The sequence below is a fragment of the Anopheles coluzzii genome, chromosome 2 (genome assembly GCF_943734685.1).
Source record: "Anopheles coluzzii chromosome 2, AcolN3, whole genome shotgun sequence".
Lineage (NCBI taxonomy): Eukaryota > Metazoa > Arthropoda > Insecta > Diptera > Culicidae > Anopheles > Anopheles coluzzii.
This window is the reverse complement of record NC_064670.1, coordinates 19,397,155-19,412,409: the sequence shown is the minus strand read 5'-3', so window position 1 is coordinate 19,412,409 and position 15,255 is coordinate 19,397,155. Positions and strand designations below refer to the sequence as shown.

The following is a 15,255-nucleotide window of genomic DNA, read 5'->3' as shown; positions in this document are numbered from 1 at the left end:
GTTGTGTCAGTTAAGTTCGACATATTAACAGCTTTCCAACAGTTAGTTTTAAAAAGAATCAAACCACTTCCCTTAGATTTTTCGTGCTATTGCTGAACGTGCTCTCTTTCTCGCTTTCCCTTCTGATAGCGCTGCCGCCAATCTATGAGAAATCAAAACTTTCCGCATAACAAACAGACAAACATTGGATCATCAGCACACCGCCGCACCGAAACCGGATCACGCGCCACGTAGAGGCACACGTAGACATCCCCAGCGCAGCTCAGCCCCAGCAGCCAGCGCGCTTAGAGCGTTTGCGGCATTGCTGGATTCGTTACTCTGTTGGCGTGGGTGTTGACTGCCAAGTGCGAATGTAATTGACAGTCGAGTGAAAGTGATTGCAGGCAAATAAAATCATATTTTTCGAATTATATCGCATGCCCCGACGTGACGACGCTGCGCTGCGGATCAGCGGATCGTACCCAGAGCGAAAACCATTCGCCCTTGTGTCGTCTTACAAAAGGACGGCCGGGCGCGTTGGTGTCGTTTATTTTTATACTTGTTTATCTACAAACATCATCGCTGATGATGAGCAAACAGCAACACGACGATGTTGTGCTATTGATTCGCTATCGAGTGGAGATTATACATGGGGCGAGCATACGTACGCTGCTACCGACACTTGACCGTGAGCTGCCGGAGTTTGATGTTCCAGCGGGACTAGCAGCGGATCTGCTTTGCTAGCTAGCTGGATGGTGCGCAATACTGTGGATTAATTGTACGTGAAATTAGTATAATTACGTTGGAGGAGATGGAAAGCCAGACCAGACGGGTCTGTTTGGTGGTGGCGTTTCTTGTCGATCGTTTATCCCTCGATCGATTTTTGATCAAGTTTCTAAATTGACCTACTCTTTACAAACTGTAATATGAAATCAACAAATTTAATAAACACTTTCCAGTGATGTATTATGTAGCTTTTTTCAATTCTCTTCAAGAGAAAAATAAAACGGGAAAAAGAAAAACCATTAACCTTCTTAACGTCTTCATCAGCGGTGCGAGCTGCTCGGTCGCAGTGCTTTAAACGTGCCACAGCCTTGCCGCTGCGCCACGAGGGGAAAAAACTCAATTATCGGAACAAATGCGTAACTAATTGTTTGCAAGTAGCTAAAAAAAGTGGTAGAAATTGCTGCCCGAGAAAGGTTTCAATCGTTTGGTCTTAAAAATTAACGGCTGTGGGAGCTTGCCAGCAGAATACACAGCGACTAGGATGTGGAACCCGTTTTGTACTTCGCGCGCCAAAGCAAACGTGCAGCCGTGAATATTACAGCAGAAAAACGCGTTAGGACGAAAAAGAAGAAAAAAAAGGAAAATCCTTCCATGACACAGTCCCGGCCCCAAGCCACGTTCGCTGGCGTAATGATGGGAACTAATGCGAACGGTCTGCTGTTAATGTTTCGCAATAAATTAGAACCACGATTTATTTGCTGTATTTGTGTGTTTGTGTGTGTACGTGCAGCTAGCACCCGCTGGCAGGCAGGAACTGAAAGATTGTGCTTTTTTCGGCGGTCACTCGCGCAAATGGCTTCCGGAGAAAATTGGATTCAACCCACCGTACGCGGATAGGCCGTAGCTGACCTTTCCGCCGCCAGCCAAGGGACGACGGGATGGGTGCGAATGTTAATTGCGGCGCGCGATTTTACTAACAGAATTGTATCGCCTGTTTACAGCGGCAAGGGCACCATTGAGGGACTTGTGGCGAGCCGTATAATTTTTAACGATTGACAACGGTGTACTACTTTTGTTTTTGCAATCTCGTTTTGCTCCGCCCTGAGATGGAAAATTTCATGTCCTTACGAAGCGCAGCGAGTAGCAAAAATACGGCCAATGTGTGCGTTACACTTTGTACAAGCATACATCATAGCCGGGGCCGTCGTAACGGATGGCTGTTGGTGCCACTTTAACTCAGGATGTGTGTCCGTACACCTTAACGAGTGAAGCCAAGAACTGAGAACCCTAACGACAGTATCTGATATCTGAGAGCATATTCGATCGTTTACTACAAAAAAGGCTTAAAGCTTATGTGTTAATAGTTCAACATGAAATTAAATTCAATCTTTATTCGCTAAATTCAAAATGGTTTGATTAGTCGATTGATTTAAAAATCATTGCATTAATAAAGGCGCTTAAAGCTTTTAATTTTTGATACAGAGGTAAATAACATCAATTGTAATATAAAGAAATATTTAATGTTGTTAACGTATAGAAATGAACATTTAACGTGCAAGAGTTGCGTTAAGTGAAAGAACAAAAATAATTAAATGACAATACAAACGATTGATGATTCAATAATGGAAATAGATAAATCTACGATCCGCAGGTAAAATAATTAATGAAGAATTTAAAAACAAATTATTAAGGCACCGCCATGCCCAAGCTCCTTCCAGGAACTGCATGAGACGCTTCCCGTCTAATACGTTTTAATGCAGCATGTGGGTCCGAAAATGTGCCGCACACGGTTCAGCTTGGTGTACGCGTGGATGTAATCGTGATGGGACTTGAAGATGATCGTTACGTCGTTCGTCTCCCCTATGCGAATCATTTTGCATCGGAACTGCAACGATGGATTGAGCAAAAGAAATCACACGGAATTAGAAACACTGACGGTGATACTTCGCCGCACACTAGCTGTCAAATCACGGACGCCGGTTGTGTCAAAAACACACTGACGCCGCACGACGCAATTCCTAACCTAGAACATTCGATGCTAATGCGTTGGCATTTGTGCCATTCACTCGCTATGGTCTAAAGCATCGTTCCAATTTCCAGAAATGTGTAAATCGAAACTTACCTCCCTAATGCGCGTTATGTGGGTAATCGTTTGGGATATGATCGCCGCCGTGCGGTGGTTCTGCAGATTGCACAGCTGGAGGCTGCGTGAGTTGCGGCTTTTCGACACTTCCAACCGCTGCGTCACGCTGATCTGCATCCCGTGCAGCGTGACCAGCGCCCGGTCGATGTGGCGCGGATCGACGTAGCTCACGTACGCAAAGCCCCGGTTGTGCTGCCCAAAGTCCATCAGCAGACGTATCGTGTGCACTACGCCGGCGTTCGAAAAGATCGGCACCAGCTCTTCCGGCCCGTAGTTGCGCGGGATGCCCTTCACGTACAGCTCGTTGAACGGAAGCGCCTCGCTCATCCGGGCTTTCAGCGCGATGATGCACTGTCCATTGCTGTGCTGTATCACGTACGTATTGCCCATCCAGGTGACCGGCATTTTGCTCTGGGTAGGACGCGACAGGACGCTGCAAGAAAGCACAAGAAGCACATTTATCACTTTATCCATCAAGTTTTCGGCGATTTAGAATGCACAGATATGAGCTAATATGGTGTGTGTACCGAAGCTGTTTGCAATTGAGTGAAATCGAAGAAGAAGTCAGGAAAACGATTGCGTGAAAACTTTATAAACCTGTGACGTCACTTCCTGCAACTTAAGTGAAGCGAGTGGAACGTGACCGCTCGAGTCGGTTGACGCGTTGTGGCGTGCGTGCGTTACATCTATCTTTTTCTGCGCTGCGGGATAGATGTTTTTTAACGTTCACTGTCACACGCACGTTTGCTCGCGAGCAGAATCAACAAGCCATCTCGCTCTGCCTGCTATGAACAAACGAGACAGCATGTTGACACGCGCGCGACTGCCGCACATTTGGAGAACGACATCTCACGTACACACAAACACACACACACGCACCGCGCACATTAGGCGAAAGCGATAGAAGAAATATTGGCCATAAAAGGGACATTTGAAGGTTATTTGTGGAGTGCAAAGTGACAGATCTTGGGTTAATTCTCTCCGCCGGCATGAAGTGGGTAATTTTAGCGTGGCTTACAGGAGTTCAGAAATTGTAATCTATCTTTAGCTGAACTTTACTGCCTGTACTTAGGAAGAAGAAACAAGGAACACTCCGTTTTATGATGGATGTAGGTAAGATTAGAAGAGGGAAAAAGAAAACCCATAAAATGAGCGAACATTTTGCATGTTTTGCAATCGTTTGAAGCTGTCACTATTTTTAGTAAAGATCCATCCGTTTCCGGACCTTTCAGTGTGGCGTGCCAACCCTTTCGGCACTTCATCCTGCACGGCATAGGTACGGCAGTATCATCACACCAGCACGGGTATTCGCTCGTCTTTAGGATAATTTACTGTTTCAATTACAATGTCTCCTGTGACTGCCGTACCGTTTCACCTGTCCATTACGGGCTTCCCGGAACGTTTTCTGCACTACGGTGTCCCGGGTATCGGTGGAAGTTCGACTTGCGTCCAATAATTTAGAGCTAATTTATTATTGAATTAGCATCGATAAATCACATCGGGAAATAATTACAATATTGTACGCTCACGGGACATCACCTGGCACGCCCCCTCCCCCCCCCCCCCCCTCCGCACTGGCCGAACGCAGACGCCGTGAGTAATGGCAAGCGTTTAATTTCAACAGCTCGTTAGATGGCGCGGTACGGCTTCGGACGATTAAGGCAGGTTTTCGATCCCAAGGTTTCGATGGATGAATTATTTGAGCAGCCGCGATGGGGCCGACGGCATTACATCAGGCTTCCACGGCTTTCATGGAGTCGGGGCAGAGTTTAAGGCGAAACTGAACCGTGTAATGGTTAAGTTGTGTTGTTTGTTATAGTCGATCCCTCACACGGAAGCGATTTATCATGGAGAAACTTCACTTGATGGAAGCTTTACGGTTGAAATGTGTTAAGAGCAGAATATTGGCAGTTGGCAGTTGACGGGTGTGTGTGGCAACCAAAGTTAAACTTCTAACCCTAAGCTAATCTAACTGGTAAAGCATGTTAGCTCAAACAGGCCTGTAGCTGATCCGTCTCGCCGTACAGTTCCATCGTAGCGGGCAGTCAACGGCAACAACCGCGAAAACACAAATTTTGATTGATTTTGCTTTGTGGTGCTGCCTGCATATCGGTGCACACGACGTTGATGGAACCGCTTCGCAAACTTCCCGTTGTGCCGGTGTCAGTTTGGAGCGGATGCAATTGCCAACCGACATAACAGGCCACCGCGAGCAACACTAGTACCAGGCAAACCCTGGTTTTTGAAAAGTAGTAAATGTCGGACAAGCCATTCAATGCGGGAAGCTATAAAGATTCGTTTCCAAAGTTCCCACTACGAAACTGCACATTAAAGGGGAAATTTAAATGAAACGCCACTATCTTAATGGGCGGATCGGTTCTTTTTTAGTGTCTTCTAATAGCACTATAAACAAAATCTTGCCTGCATCGGTACTTTCCCTACCAGAGCCGGGCGGCCAAAAAGGAATAAAGACAATAAACTGAACTTGGCAGCAAGATAACTTTAAGGAAATGTGTCTGTTAAAGGGAGAAGTTGTGCGAACGTATAAGGCACTTAAAATCGGTCTACCCCTAGAGGGGAATGGCAAATAGTATTGAAGAATGTGAGTGTTTTGTTCGTTTAATGAGGCAGTCTATTTTATATGCTCAGTTGATGCCGATTGTTCCCCTTTCGGATGATAGTGCAGTGGTAGGTTGTGGATCACTATTCTACATTTGCTTGAGAGTTTTTTAATGACTTCAGCATATCAGCGTCGAGATTTCATATTTTTCTAATATCGTTACATTTATGGGCCAGCTCAGGGTTAAGTCAATACTGCTGGTATGATTTACAACAGTTCCTCGGTATACTCAGTCCTCCAGTAAAGCTTCATATGCTCTTCTGTTCCTACAGGGTTTTGCGATTCTGCCCCAAGACCTTTGGACCATGTGTGTGATATATCTCGGATTGCGTATGTTCTAGATGTCTTACAGGGTTTCCCAGGAGTTCTCATAGTTGTAGGACATTTAATTAATTCTTTTATACGGGAAACGAACACGTGATGGGAATTGGTCTGTATAGCACCCTTGTTGGGCAAATCCAATTTACTGGGAACCTGTCCAAAAAGAGTGCCATAGAGTCTAGTTCTCAATACATTAAGTTTACTTCCAATAGGATAGAGTCAAGGAAGAGTCCCACAAATATGAGAACACCTCCAAAAGCACATGTAACAGACTCTCAGGATTTGATGGAGCCAATTTAGATACTATTTACAGAACAAGGCATCTCTTTTGGTCGCTATTATCGTTATCTGAAGTGAAGACCAACCCCGTAGCACCAAAACATATCCACAATCTTGAGGCTGTCACCAGCAATGTATGCACTACTGCTCCAACGTGTTTTATTGTAGTCATCTCAATCTCAAGATATAGGTAAAGCATATAACTTTCTCAACTTGAATGTAGTCTTTTAACAGCATCCTGGCGATCCCATTAGTAACTTGGTTGATAGTGATTCTCCGAGCATTTTTTTCTCTTATTAGCTAGCTTTAACTGATCTTAGCGAGGAACTGGCTTGGTCCATTGTTTCCCAACTGCTCTATCATCATAATTATTTCCAAGCAGATTCTACAACATTCCTGCAACAGCGACAGTTTTTACCAATACGATATAAGTCAAACACAAGTTTTCATTTCCTTATACACTAACCCGGGTAAACAAATCCAACAACAAGTACCCAAAGGGGTTCAATTTATATGTTTTATAACAACCATCTCCATCGGTGGCGGATGTATTTCTTTCCATCCAACTATGGAACTTTATTCCACCCACTCTCACACTCACTCTCAAGTGCAATGTTCCACCATTTGGATTACCATTTTCTCCTGGCCACTGTCGGTTCTCCTGCCGACCTTATAATCGTTCTCCTGCTCCAAAAAGTCATAGAGAAAGATTACAGACTGTTCGGTTCTCCGGCGAGAACAAAAGCCACCAGGGGCGGAAGTCCGGTTTAAAGAAAATCCAAACAGAGTAGGATATTAGAACTTCATCGGTAAATATCCGTTTCATGGTTTCTGCAATCATCCCGCTCCTGGATGGTGTGGCTTCCCTGTACCGGCCCCAAAACGAGCAAGCTGGAAAGGATAAGGAAAAGTGGTTGGGTAAGGGAAGGGAAGGGGGGTTGAACCTCGGGTTCCTTCATATCTTGGTATATTTAACCAGCAACCCAACATAGCGCTACGTATTGCTTCCGCACACACACACACTTCCCTTTGCTAAAACACAGTCTTAGAACCTTCCAAGTCTTTACCGCGAATTTCGATAGCCAAATGGATCGGTAAGCAAACTCTCTACCCGCGTGAGGGGTAGGATAGCAGTAGCGGCAACCAGCAGGCAAGCTCAAAATTGTGACCCGGAGCGAAGAGTAGTGTCTTCCCTTGCTCTATCCAATCCCGATCTAAAGCCGTAATCTTGCGCCGTACACCGGTGGTTGCAACCATTTTTCTATTTCCGGTCCAGCGTGGGGAGATGCGATACTTCCACCAGCCTGGCAGAGCGAGCGGACGACGACGGGGGGACATTGTGCCTTGCGGGGAATACAGAAACTTGCTCGCTGAAACTTACTCCATTATCCGCAGATGCCGGTAGAAGCGAAAGGGAAGACCGGTGGTACGTTAGTAACATCGTCGTTCGCCGGCTGTGTTTGGTTCCGGATATCCCCGGGGTGTGTTCTGTCTTGGACTGCTCCTTTTGCTCCGAGCTTCAATGTCAATGATGCGGAGAAATGATTGAACCCCTTAGCCAGCCATAGCCGCTTGTTTTGCGCTTGTTGGGGAAGAACCCGGTCCCAAAAATAAAGGGAAAGATCGCCGGAACGACGATGGTTTAATTTGTGGACGGACGGCAAAAGGATGCCGTGTTGCAAATAGGACAACGGGCCGACGACATTCACACACACACACATATACTTACACAGCGTTGCCGATAAAACGGTACCATTTTACAAAAGGGCCAGTAGTGGCCACCTCAGTTAGCCGGTCGACCGGGCCGAGGACGTTTTCATAATTATTCCCGTAAAAATGCTACAAAATTTGCATTTTAGACCGCATCCGAGGTTTGACGATGTTTTTTTTTTTTTTTTTTTGCTGTTGTTGATCTGTTTATCTCCTCCGTCTTGTCGTTTCCTTCATGGTGGTGTACAGCAATAGCCCTTCTACCTTCCCAATGCCATCGTGAAAACCCGTTTGTTATCTCGAAAATATTCATTTCCCTGCCAGCGTGTTCCCTTTTTACGAACCGTTTAATTGAAGTAATGGATGCTTCCGTTGTGTGTGTGTGTTTTCCTGTCCATTCGACCGAGCACGGAGACTAACGAGCGCAAAGTAAAGATAAGAACGCTTGGCGAAGCCCTGGTCATCTGGCTGATGCGAAGGCGAAGAAAGTTTGTGCAAAGTGTTGTGTCACAGGGAAAGTGCAAAGCAAAAAAAAAGCTTAAACGATAGCTTAAACAAGGAAAAAAAACATCACAATCGAACGGTGAGCATCATCATTGGGCCAGGTAACAGTGTGCGCCATTGGTGGAAGTTAGGTTGCGAAGTTACACTTGCTGGAGTTGAGCGAATATCTGCTTCTACTCTCTCGGTCACCGTGGGAAGTTTGGTACGGCTCGGCCTGGACCTGAACCGTTCGGCACCGGACAGGCAGGAGAGCGACAATTAGCGAGGAGATGAACGTCATTTGTTCGGTTTGATTGCGGTCATTAGTTTTCGGATGATATCGCACCGGTGGTGGTATCCTCTCCGTCCACAATGGGAGGTTTTATTACTGGCGCCGTTTGAAAACAAGGAAACGCCTTGGTGTGTACTTTGTGTTGCCATGCCAGGCCCTTTCAGGGACCCCAGTGGTGCTTGTTCCAGTTAAGGATTCAATTACAATGAACCTATATCTTTACGTTGTGAAAGGTGAGCGTGTACTTGAAAGGTTAGCTGAAATTACCCAGTAGGGAAGGAAGGCAAAATTAATTAACTGCGTCCACATTCGAAAGAAAAAATGCAGTGAAGCTAAAGCAGAGCCACTTAGTGCAGTAAATGACTCAGTTAAGCAAGGGGTTTTGCAGATAAATAGAGGAACTTAGTATCTATAAGCTGTTGTGAGACATAAACGTCTCTTACTTTGTCTAGTGTTAAGGAGCATGTTTGTGAAAGCAAATAACAGCCTAATGTCGCTCTTTCACTGTGAAAACTCTTCATTGTAGAACGCTCGAACAAGACTATAGTGTACGTATACTGTTGTATGAGTACCCAGAGTTTAGTGTCATCAGACTTATGCAGGGACGACGTACGGACAGGTGAACACACTTTTGACCTATCTCGGGTTAAAGGTCAGTCAATGACAACATCATAGCAGCTGACTTAGAAGCACACAGGATGCCGGGGAAGTGTCAACCGAGCAGTCTGAGAAGAAATCAGTTCACCACAAGGAACCGGTCGTACCAGATATACCCAGTACTCATATATGCTTCAGCGATATGGACACTGTCCAAATCAAAACTCTCTTAGCCTCACCGTTCAAGAGCAAGATGCTCAGAAGCTTGTTTGGCACCACCGTATCTGTGGAAGAACAACGCAGTGAATTAAACCCAACATACCGAGGCCAGGTAATGTGCATGCAACTGGAAGACCAATCCGGTAAAAATTAACCAGCGAACCGTCCACACGGACAGCGGGGGCTTGGTACGCCCATGTTGAGGTGGCAAGTTGTCGTAGAGACATCCGCTTGTTAGGCCGGAAATGCGGATTGGAAGGTGAAGGCCGAAGTAAGCAGGTAAATGGAGTATGACAGAGATCCGTTTTGTCTCTTATCTCTTATTACACTATGAGGATAAATAAGTTTCATTTTGAGCGACTTCATCATGACCCTAAACAGCAGTGTTTCGTCAGATTTGGCCAGAATAGGCTTCATATTTTAGGAGTCCTTATCGAGTGATTTACCGAACGTATTGTTCGAATTGAAGTCGGAGTAAAGGTAACCATGTCCGCCAAACGATCGATTCAAAGTTTCTTTCTGTGCGATATTCTTCCAGTTCACAAGTTCTTGAGCTGTCTACAAGCTGTTTACCATGTGCAGGTGTGAATTATTATTTGCAAACCTAGCTACTCTGTCTCGTCTTAGCTGCACTTCATATCAGCAAGAAAGCTTTTACGGAACACATGTTCAATAAAGTGTTAATGCAAACTAGAGGCTTCATTTAAACACGCCAAAACATTGTTCTTCGAAAACATTCATATTACAAAAGTTGAATTTCCTGCCGAAGCAAAACTCAATCCTGTCCTGGAGGTGCTCCAGCAGACGAAAGTATGGGAACTGGAAAGCTAAATTAGAAATTATTACTAGCGCAATAATTATCCCGGTACGCGAAACAATCCCCAAGTACACCACGTGTGCGTGTGCGTGTACAGCATCTCAATTACAGCGTAACCTAACCCTTCATACAATCGTCTAGCGGATGTTTCCCCTTTTCCCTTTACAAATTTACCGCTTAATGATAGCGAACGTGTGGGTGTGTGTGTCGGTCTTGGTGGATGGGTTATTGTTTTCCGCTTCCCTCCAACAATGCATCCCGCTTTACCTTTTATGCGCACGGAAGAGGGTGCAAAGTTTTGGACGAGTTAATTTTTCACTCCACCTGCTTGCTTGGTACCTGAACTCCAATTTGAGCGTTCGGATTGGTAACCGACGGAGGGTTACTACACTGGCAATTACCGGGGATGATTTTTGTGCCCGGATGCGGCGGGACTGCTCTGCCGTACGAGCGCAAATGCAAAAGTCATAAATTGGTTTGCTGCCAAGGTGCCGTTGCTGGGGATATAGTTTATGAGCCTGTCCGTTTTTACCGATCCGGCAAGCAGCAGCAAACGCCTGGTCGTCCAGGAACGGGTCGAGAGGTAGACATTACGGGGAGGAAAACCACCAATCTGACACGATGTTTCGGTAATCCTTCCTAGCCTACAACACAGTACGGTGGCCTGGATGGACTCCGGTGCAGCACCTACTGTAGCCCAGTGCACTGCAATGCAATTATGGGTCCCGTAGCACACCCGTAGCAGCAACACGTTAGCACGCCGAACGGTGGCTGAACAGTGTCGAAGTTGAGGCGCACATAAAGATCGATCCTTTTTCGTTGCGTCGGATTGGTTTGTGTGGCTCGCAGCGAAGCCGGTTTTGGTACGGGCAACGAGAGCCGTTTGGGAAAATGACAACGACGATGATGATGATGATGTGTGTTGCATGCGTGTTGGGAAAGGGGACGCTTCACTTTCCTCCCGGCGGGACGACGCCGGGCTGGCACGGTAGCAGCATCACAGGATATTATTCAATCCGTACGATTGGATAACATTTTCCTGCCTGCCAACGAGCCGAACGATGTTCAATTTCCGCTACGACACAACCACCCAGCTCTTCCCTTGCAGTAGTCAGTGGGACTGCTCATGTGCATCGGAAACGGGAAGGTTGACACTAATGCCCGGCGAACGATGGGGGGCTCACGGGCAGACAGGATAGAGAGAATGTGTATCTATAATTATATTGAAATAGGGTTTGATTTGTTTCAAAATGTTATTTAAAAAGAGTGGCAAACATACAATTACTCTTTCTCTCCGCTCTTGCACTCTCTCTCGCTCTCGCGTGCTTTTCGTATCCATTTAGTGGGCACGATCACTCGCGAACATCAAACGACCATACCGGCAAAGGAGGGTGCACAGTATTGGCAATATGCGAACGAATTTTAATCTATTCGATTAAACACGCGCCTACCGTACTGGGAGAGGAGGGGACACGAACAGCAGTAGGATCGAGGGTGGCACAGAGGATCACAGAGGCAAAACGAGACAAAAAGCGGGACAAATCTGCATCTGGGAGTCTGGGAAAAACGGGCATTAGGGCGGAAAATTGGCAGCTTCCCGAAACGCGCATCGAGTCCAGTTTTGCCAATTGGAACTCCCAACTTCCCCTCCCTTGCCCGTCATTCCTCACAATCGGTCCTTTGATGCGATCCCTTGGCCCTACCCGGAGCTCCTGGTGGTTCGCTCCGACACACTAATGTGATGTTAAATGACATTCGATTCGATCACAATCCCCCAGGTCAAATTCCCTTGTGCCTGTTCTGTGTCACCCTTTACCCCTCCCCCGTCAACCCACCGAGGTGGGGTGCTTAATGCTGCTAGCCTATGCAGCAACTCCGGTGGTTTCCAATCTGTGCATCAAAGCTCGGCGTCAAAGCCAGTGAGTAAGAGCGGTGGAAATGCGACGTGGCAAAAATGCAACCGATGCAACCTGTTTGATGGTGTAATTGATTTTTCGGGAAGGCTGAAAATGAAACTATAATTAAACGTGTACATAAACGCGCCCACGCCACTGTGTGATGGTCGTAAATGCATCTTTTGCCTAAATTTGACATCCTTTTTTCACCCCTCCCCCCCCCCCCCCCCTTGGCTGTAAGTGGCGGTTGATTGGCAGTGTTCCGAATCGGTGCAGTGACACCGAACCTACCCTGGGTAAAGTGCACACATTGAGCACAAGTGCCTCCAATACAATTAGTTACCGGCGCCCGGCAGCAGCAGCTCGTTTAATTGGCCCCGATGTGTGCACATTAACGTTTGAATGCACCTCACTGCAGCGAGGAGTGACGTGGCCTACTGTCAGCGGAAATCGTGACATGCTGTTTGTCCACGCTAACGAGTGGTTGCAGCTGTCCCCAAACAGCAGGAGGGGATGGAAGGTCACATATCGATGATGTTGCTCACATGCTTGGATGGGAAGTTTTTTTTTTTGTTACGCCAACCGATTAATGACCAAATTCCATGCGGCGCTGCCAATTCGTTAGAGAGAAAGGGGCCACGTTTTCCACGTGTTTGAATGTGCACACATCCCCGAACGCAATGGGGCGTGTGTAACACGTATGCACCCGCATGCACCTAACACAAACTAACAAAGAGAATGTGGGGGGGGGGGGGGGAATCGCACGCTTGGTAGAGAAGCTAAACCAGGATTTGCTCTTGCGTGTTAGTTACGACTGATGTGTGATGGGCTAATTTTTGGTTGCGGATGAACTGCCAGGACACCACTGTGGTGACTGTGGTTGTCATTTGTTTCGTCGTGTTTCGGTGATGACCAAACGGGGCAGAACATCTGCATTCAAATTACGTGTATGTGTGTGTCTGTGTGTTTGCGTTGCTTCACGCGATGCAGCTAAAACGCACCAAAGGATGGGCGGTGGGGACTCCGTATTTATTGTGTATTGTTGGCGCTTCTGTTCAACAGTTTACTGTTGAGTGCGTTTGCTGGACGCGATTTGCATGAAATGAGTCGTATGCAGTTTTATTGATGATTAATTATTTGCCTCTTTCAGTGCACTGCAATTGCATGGTGAATGAGACAGCATTGAAAGGATCAGATAGGAACGTTTTAGCCGTTCAAGATTTTTCTCGTATTTCTGCTGTTACTACAATGCTTGGCATTACGTTCGGGTGCTTTTGTCTGTTTGTTGCTTCTAAGCTAAGCATCGTATCACTCTCTGGAACATTCAAGTACAGAGAAGCAACTGTTTCATCTAATTTGTTTAATAATCACTTAATAATCACATTTGCTCAAAAGCAAAAAATAAAAAAAAACAAAATCTTTTCCTGGCTGGAGACAGAAGCACTGTACTAAGGATCTTCATGATAATACAGATTCATTTCAAGAGCCTATTATGTCACCACCATGTACAGCACGGCACGTATTCTGGTGCTCACCTCCGAATGCTTTGATAGCTCAATTTTCTATTAAATCTAAAATAAAATGCACAATGCTCACAGCTAATCGTTCGTTTATTGCACACTGGCTAATACATTAAGCGAAACCACGCGTTGTATTTTACCACTCCTGATCAGATGGCAGGCATTTGCAGTCAAGCCAAGGTGCTTCTTTGGAACCAAGAAGATTTGAAAAAGAAAAAAAATACACATACTCACACAAAACTTCCTTTTTGGCTTTGAAGTCGTTTCTCTCCCGCACGAGATTGCCATTGTCAAGTTTTTCCGTCCGCGCAGGATCGTACCAACCCAGTAGCATTCAGCTTACTTCGAGACGATTGTGTGCCATGTGGATCGCAAAAAACTCCTCCTCGAGTACCTAGCCACACATATACGCGTCTACACACACACACACACACACTTCCCACTCGCACGGGGTCGGGTTTAAACGGAAGCACTACAGTCCGGGCACGTAATGACTGCTGGCATTATTTTAATAGCTTAATACTTTTGCTCCCCATATGTTCACATCCTACTTATACACTTGGCGCCACCACCACCGTTTCCCCATCTTGAGCACTTTTCGTGACATCTGCAGGGCAATCTCACCGTCTCCTAACTGCTGAAGTAAAGGCAAAGGCACCGTAGCGCCGAGCGGTGTAAAAGCGATTCCGTAATCTTCTGCCAAACCGAAAATGGAAGGTATCCGCGGAAGAGTGTGCCATGTGCACACCGGAGATACGCACAGGGCAACTTGCACCACGAAAAGCTTCACAGTGCTGACGGGGCCTGTGTCTGCCAGTGAAGCGGAAGGAAGAATGCCGAAGCCAATTCTTCGCCCCCAGAGCTTACAATTTAACGTGTTTCGATTTAGTTGCTTTGCGGCTTTGTTGGAGTGTTTGAACGCTTCGGGAATGGTGCGAGCTGGCAACGATTTAACAAGCGATTTAACGGCAGTTACATAAAATAATGCTATCGCGCTATCGATTGCCAACTGTCACGTACCGAAACGGGTCGTACAGATGATTAAATATCATTATTTAAATGCATGTATATGTATATAACTTTGCCAAAAGTTGAATCCGTTTCGGATGTGTTCATTGAAACGGCATTCTAAGAGTTCCTTTTTATCTATCTCCTTTTCTCTTTGTCAACCAACATACAAAGCCAAATGCTCTGTAACCGCCATCCTCAACGCTCGACTTGCGTTGGAATCGCTAGAAGCAAGAGTAGCGCATAATATGCCTCAAGATGGCTCTTGTTGCTAGCAGCACCATCATAACAGTCAATCATTTCGAGTGAGTTGCAACTGCATAAGGTAATGAATGAACCAGGCTCGAGTCGCGCCCTTCTCCCCCAGTAAGTCGCGAACGAGCTTTATTGTTTAACGAAATGAAAAGTCGGCGTCGAGTGGATGTAAAGTGTGGTGCGCTACGGGCAAGGCAACGCTGGCTGCGACTCCCGACTCGAGTGGCTTCTTATTGCTTTTTATGCGAGCGTATTAGTGTCAGGGTTCTCTCTATCTCTCTCTCTCTCTCTAACTGATTCGTGGTAAGTGCACTTGCAGCGCAGTTGCACAATTTATTTCAGTCACTGATTATGAATGAAACTCAAGACACTACTGCTGCTACCTTCTCAA

The 15,255-nt window shown here is 46.2% G+C and overlaps 2 protein-coding genes across 3 annotated transcripts in view; one reads left to right on the top strand and one right to left on the bottom strand.

The window, feature by feature from the left end:
• The window catches only part of LOC120948327 (hemicentin-1), a 232,642-nt gene that overhangs the window by 113,901 nt on the left and 103,486 nt on the right, over positions 1-15,255 (top strand). The gene's annotated exons all lie outside the window — the stretch shown is intronic.
• LOC120948328 (dead end protein homolog 1-like) lies at positions 2,238-3,628 on the bottom strand. The gene is made up of 3 exons (XM_040364544.2): positions 3,376-3,628; positions 2,828-3,281; positions 2,238-2,590 (listed from the first exon to the last, which is right to left on the bottom strand). Exons 2-3 carry the CDS (start codon positions 3,251-3,253, stop codon positions 2,447-2,449), a joined length of 570 nt encoding a protein of 189 aa, XP_040220478.1. The 5' UTR covers positions 3,254-3,281; positions 3,376-3,628; the 3' UTR covers positions 2,238-2,446.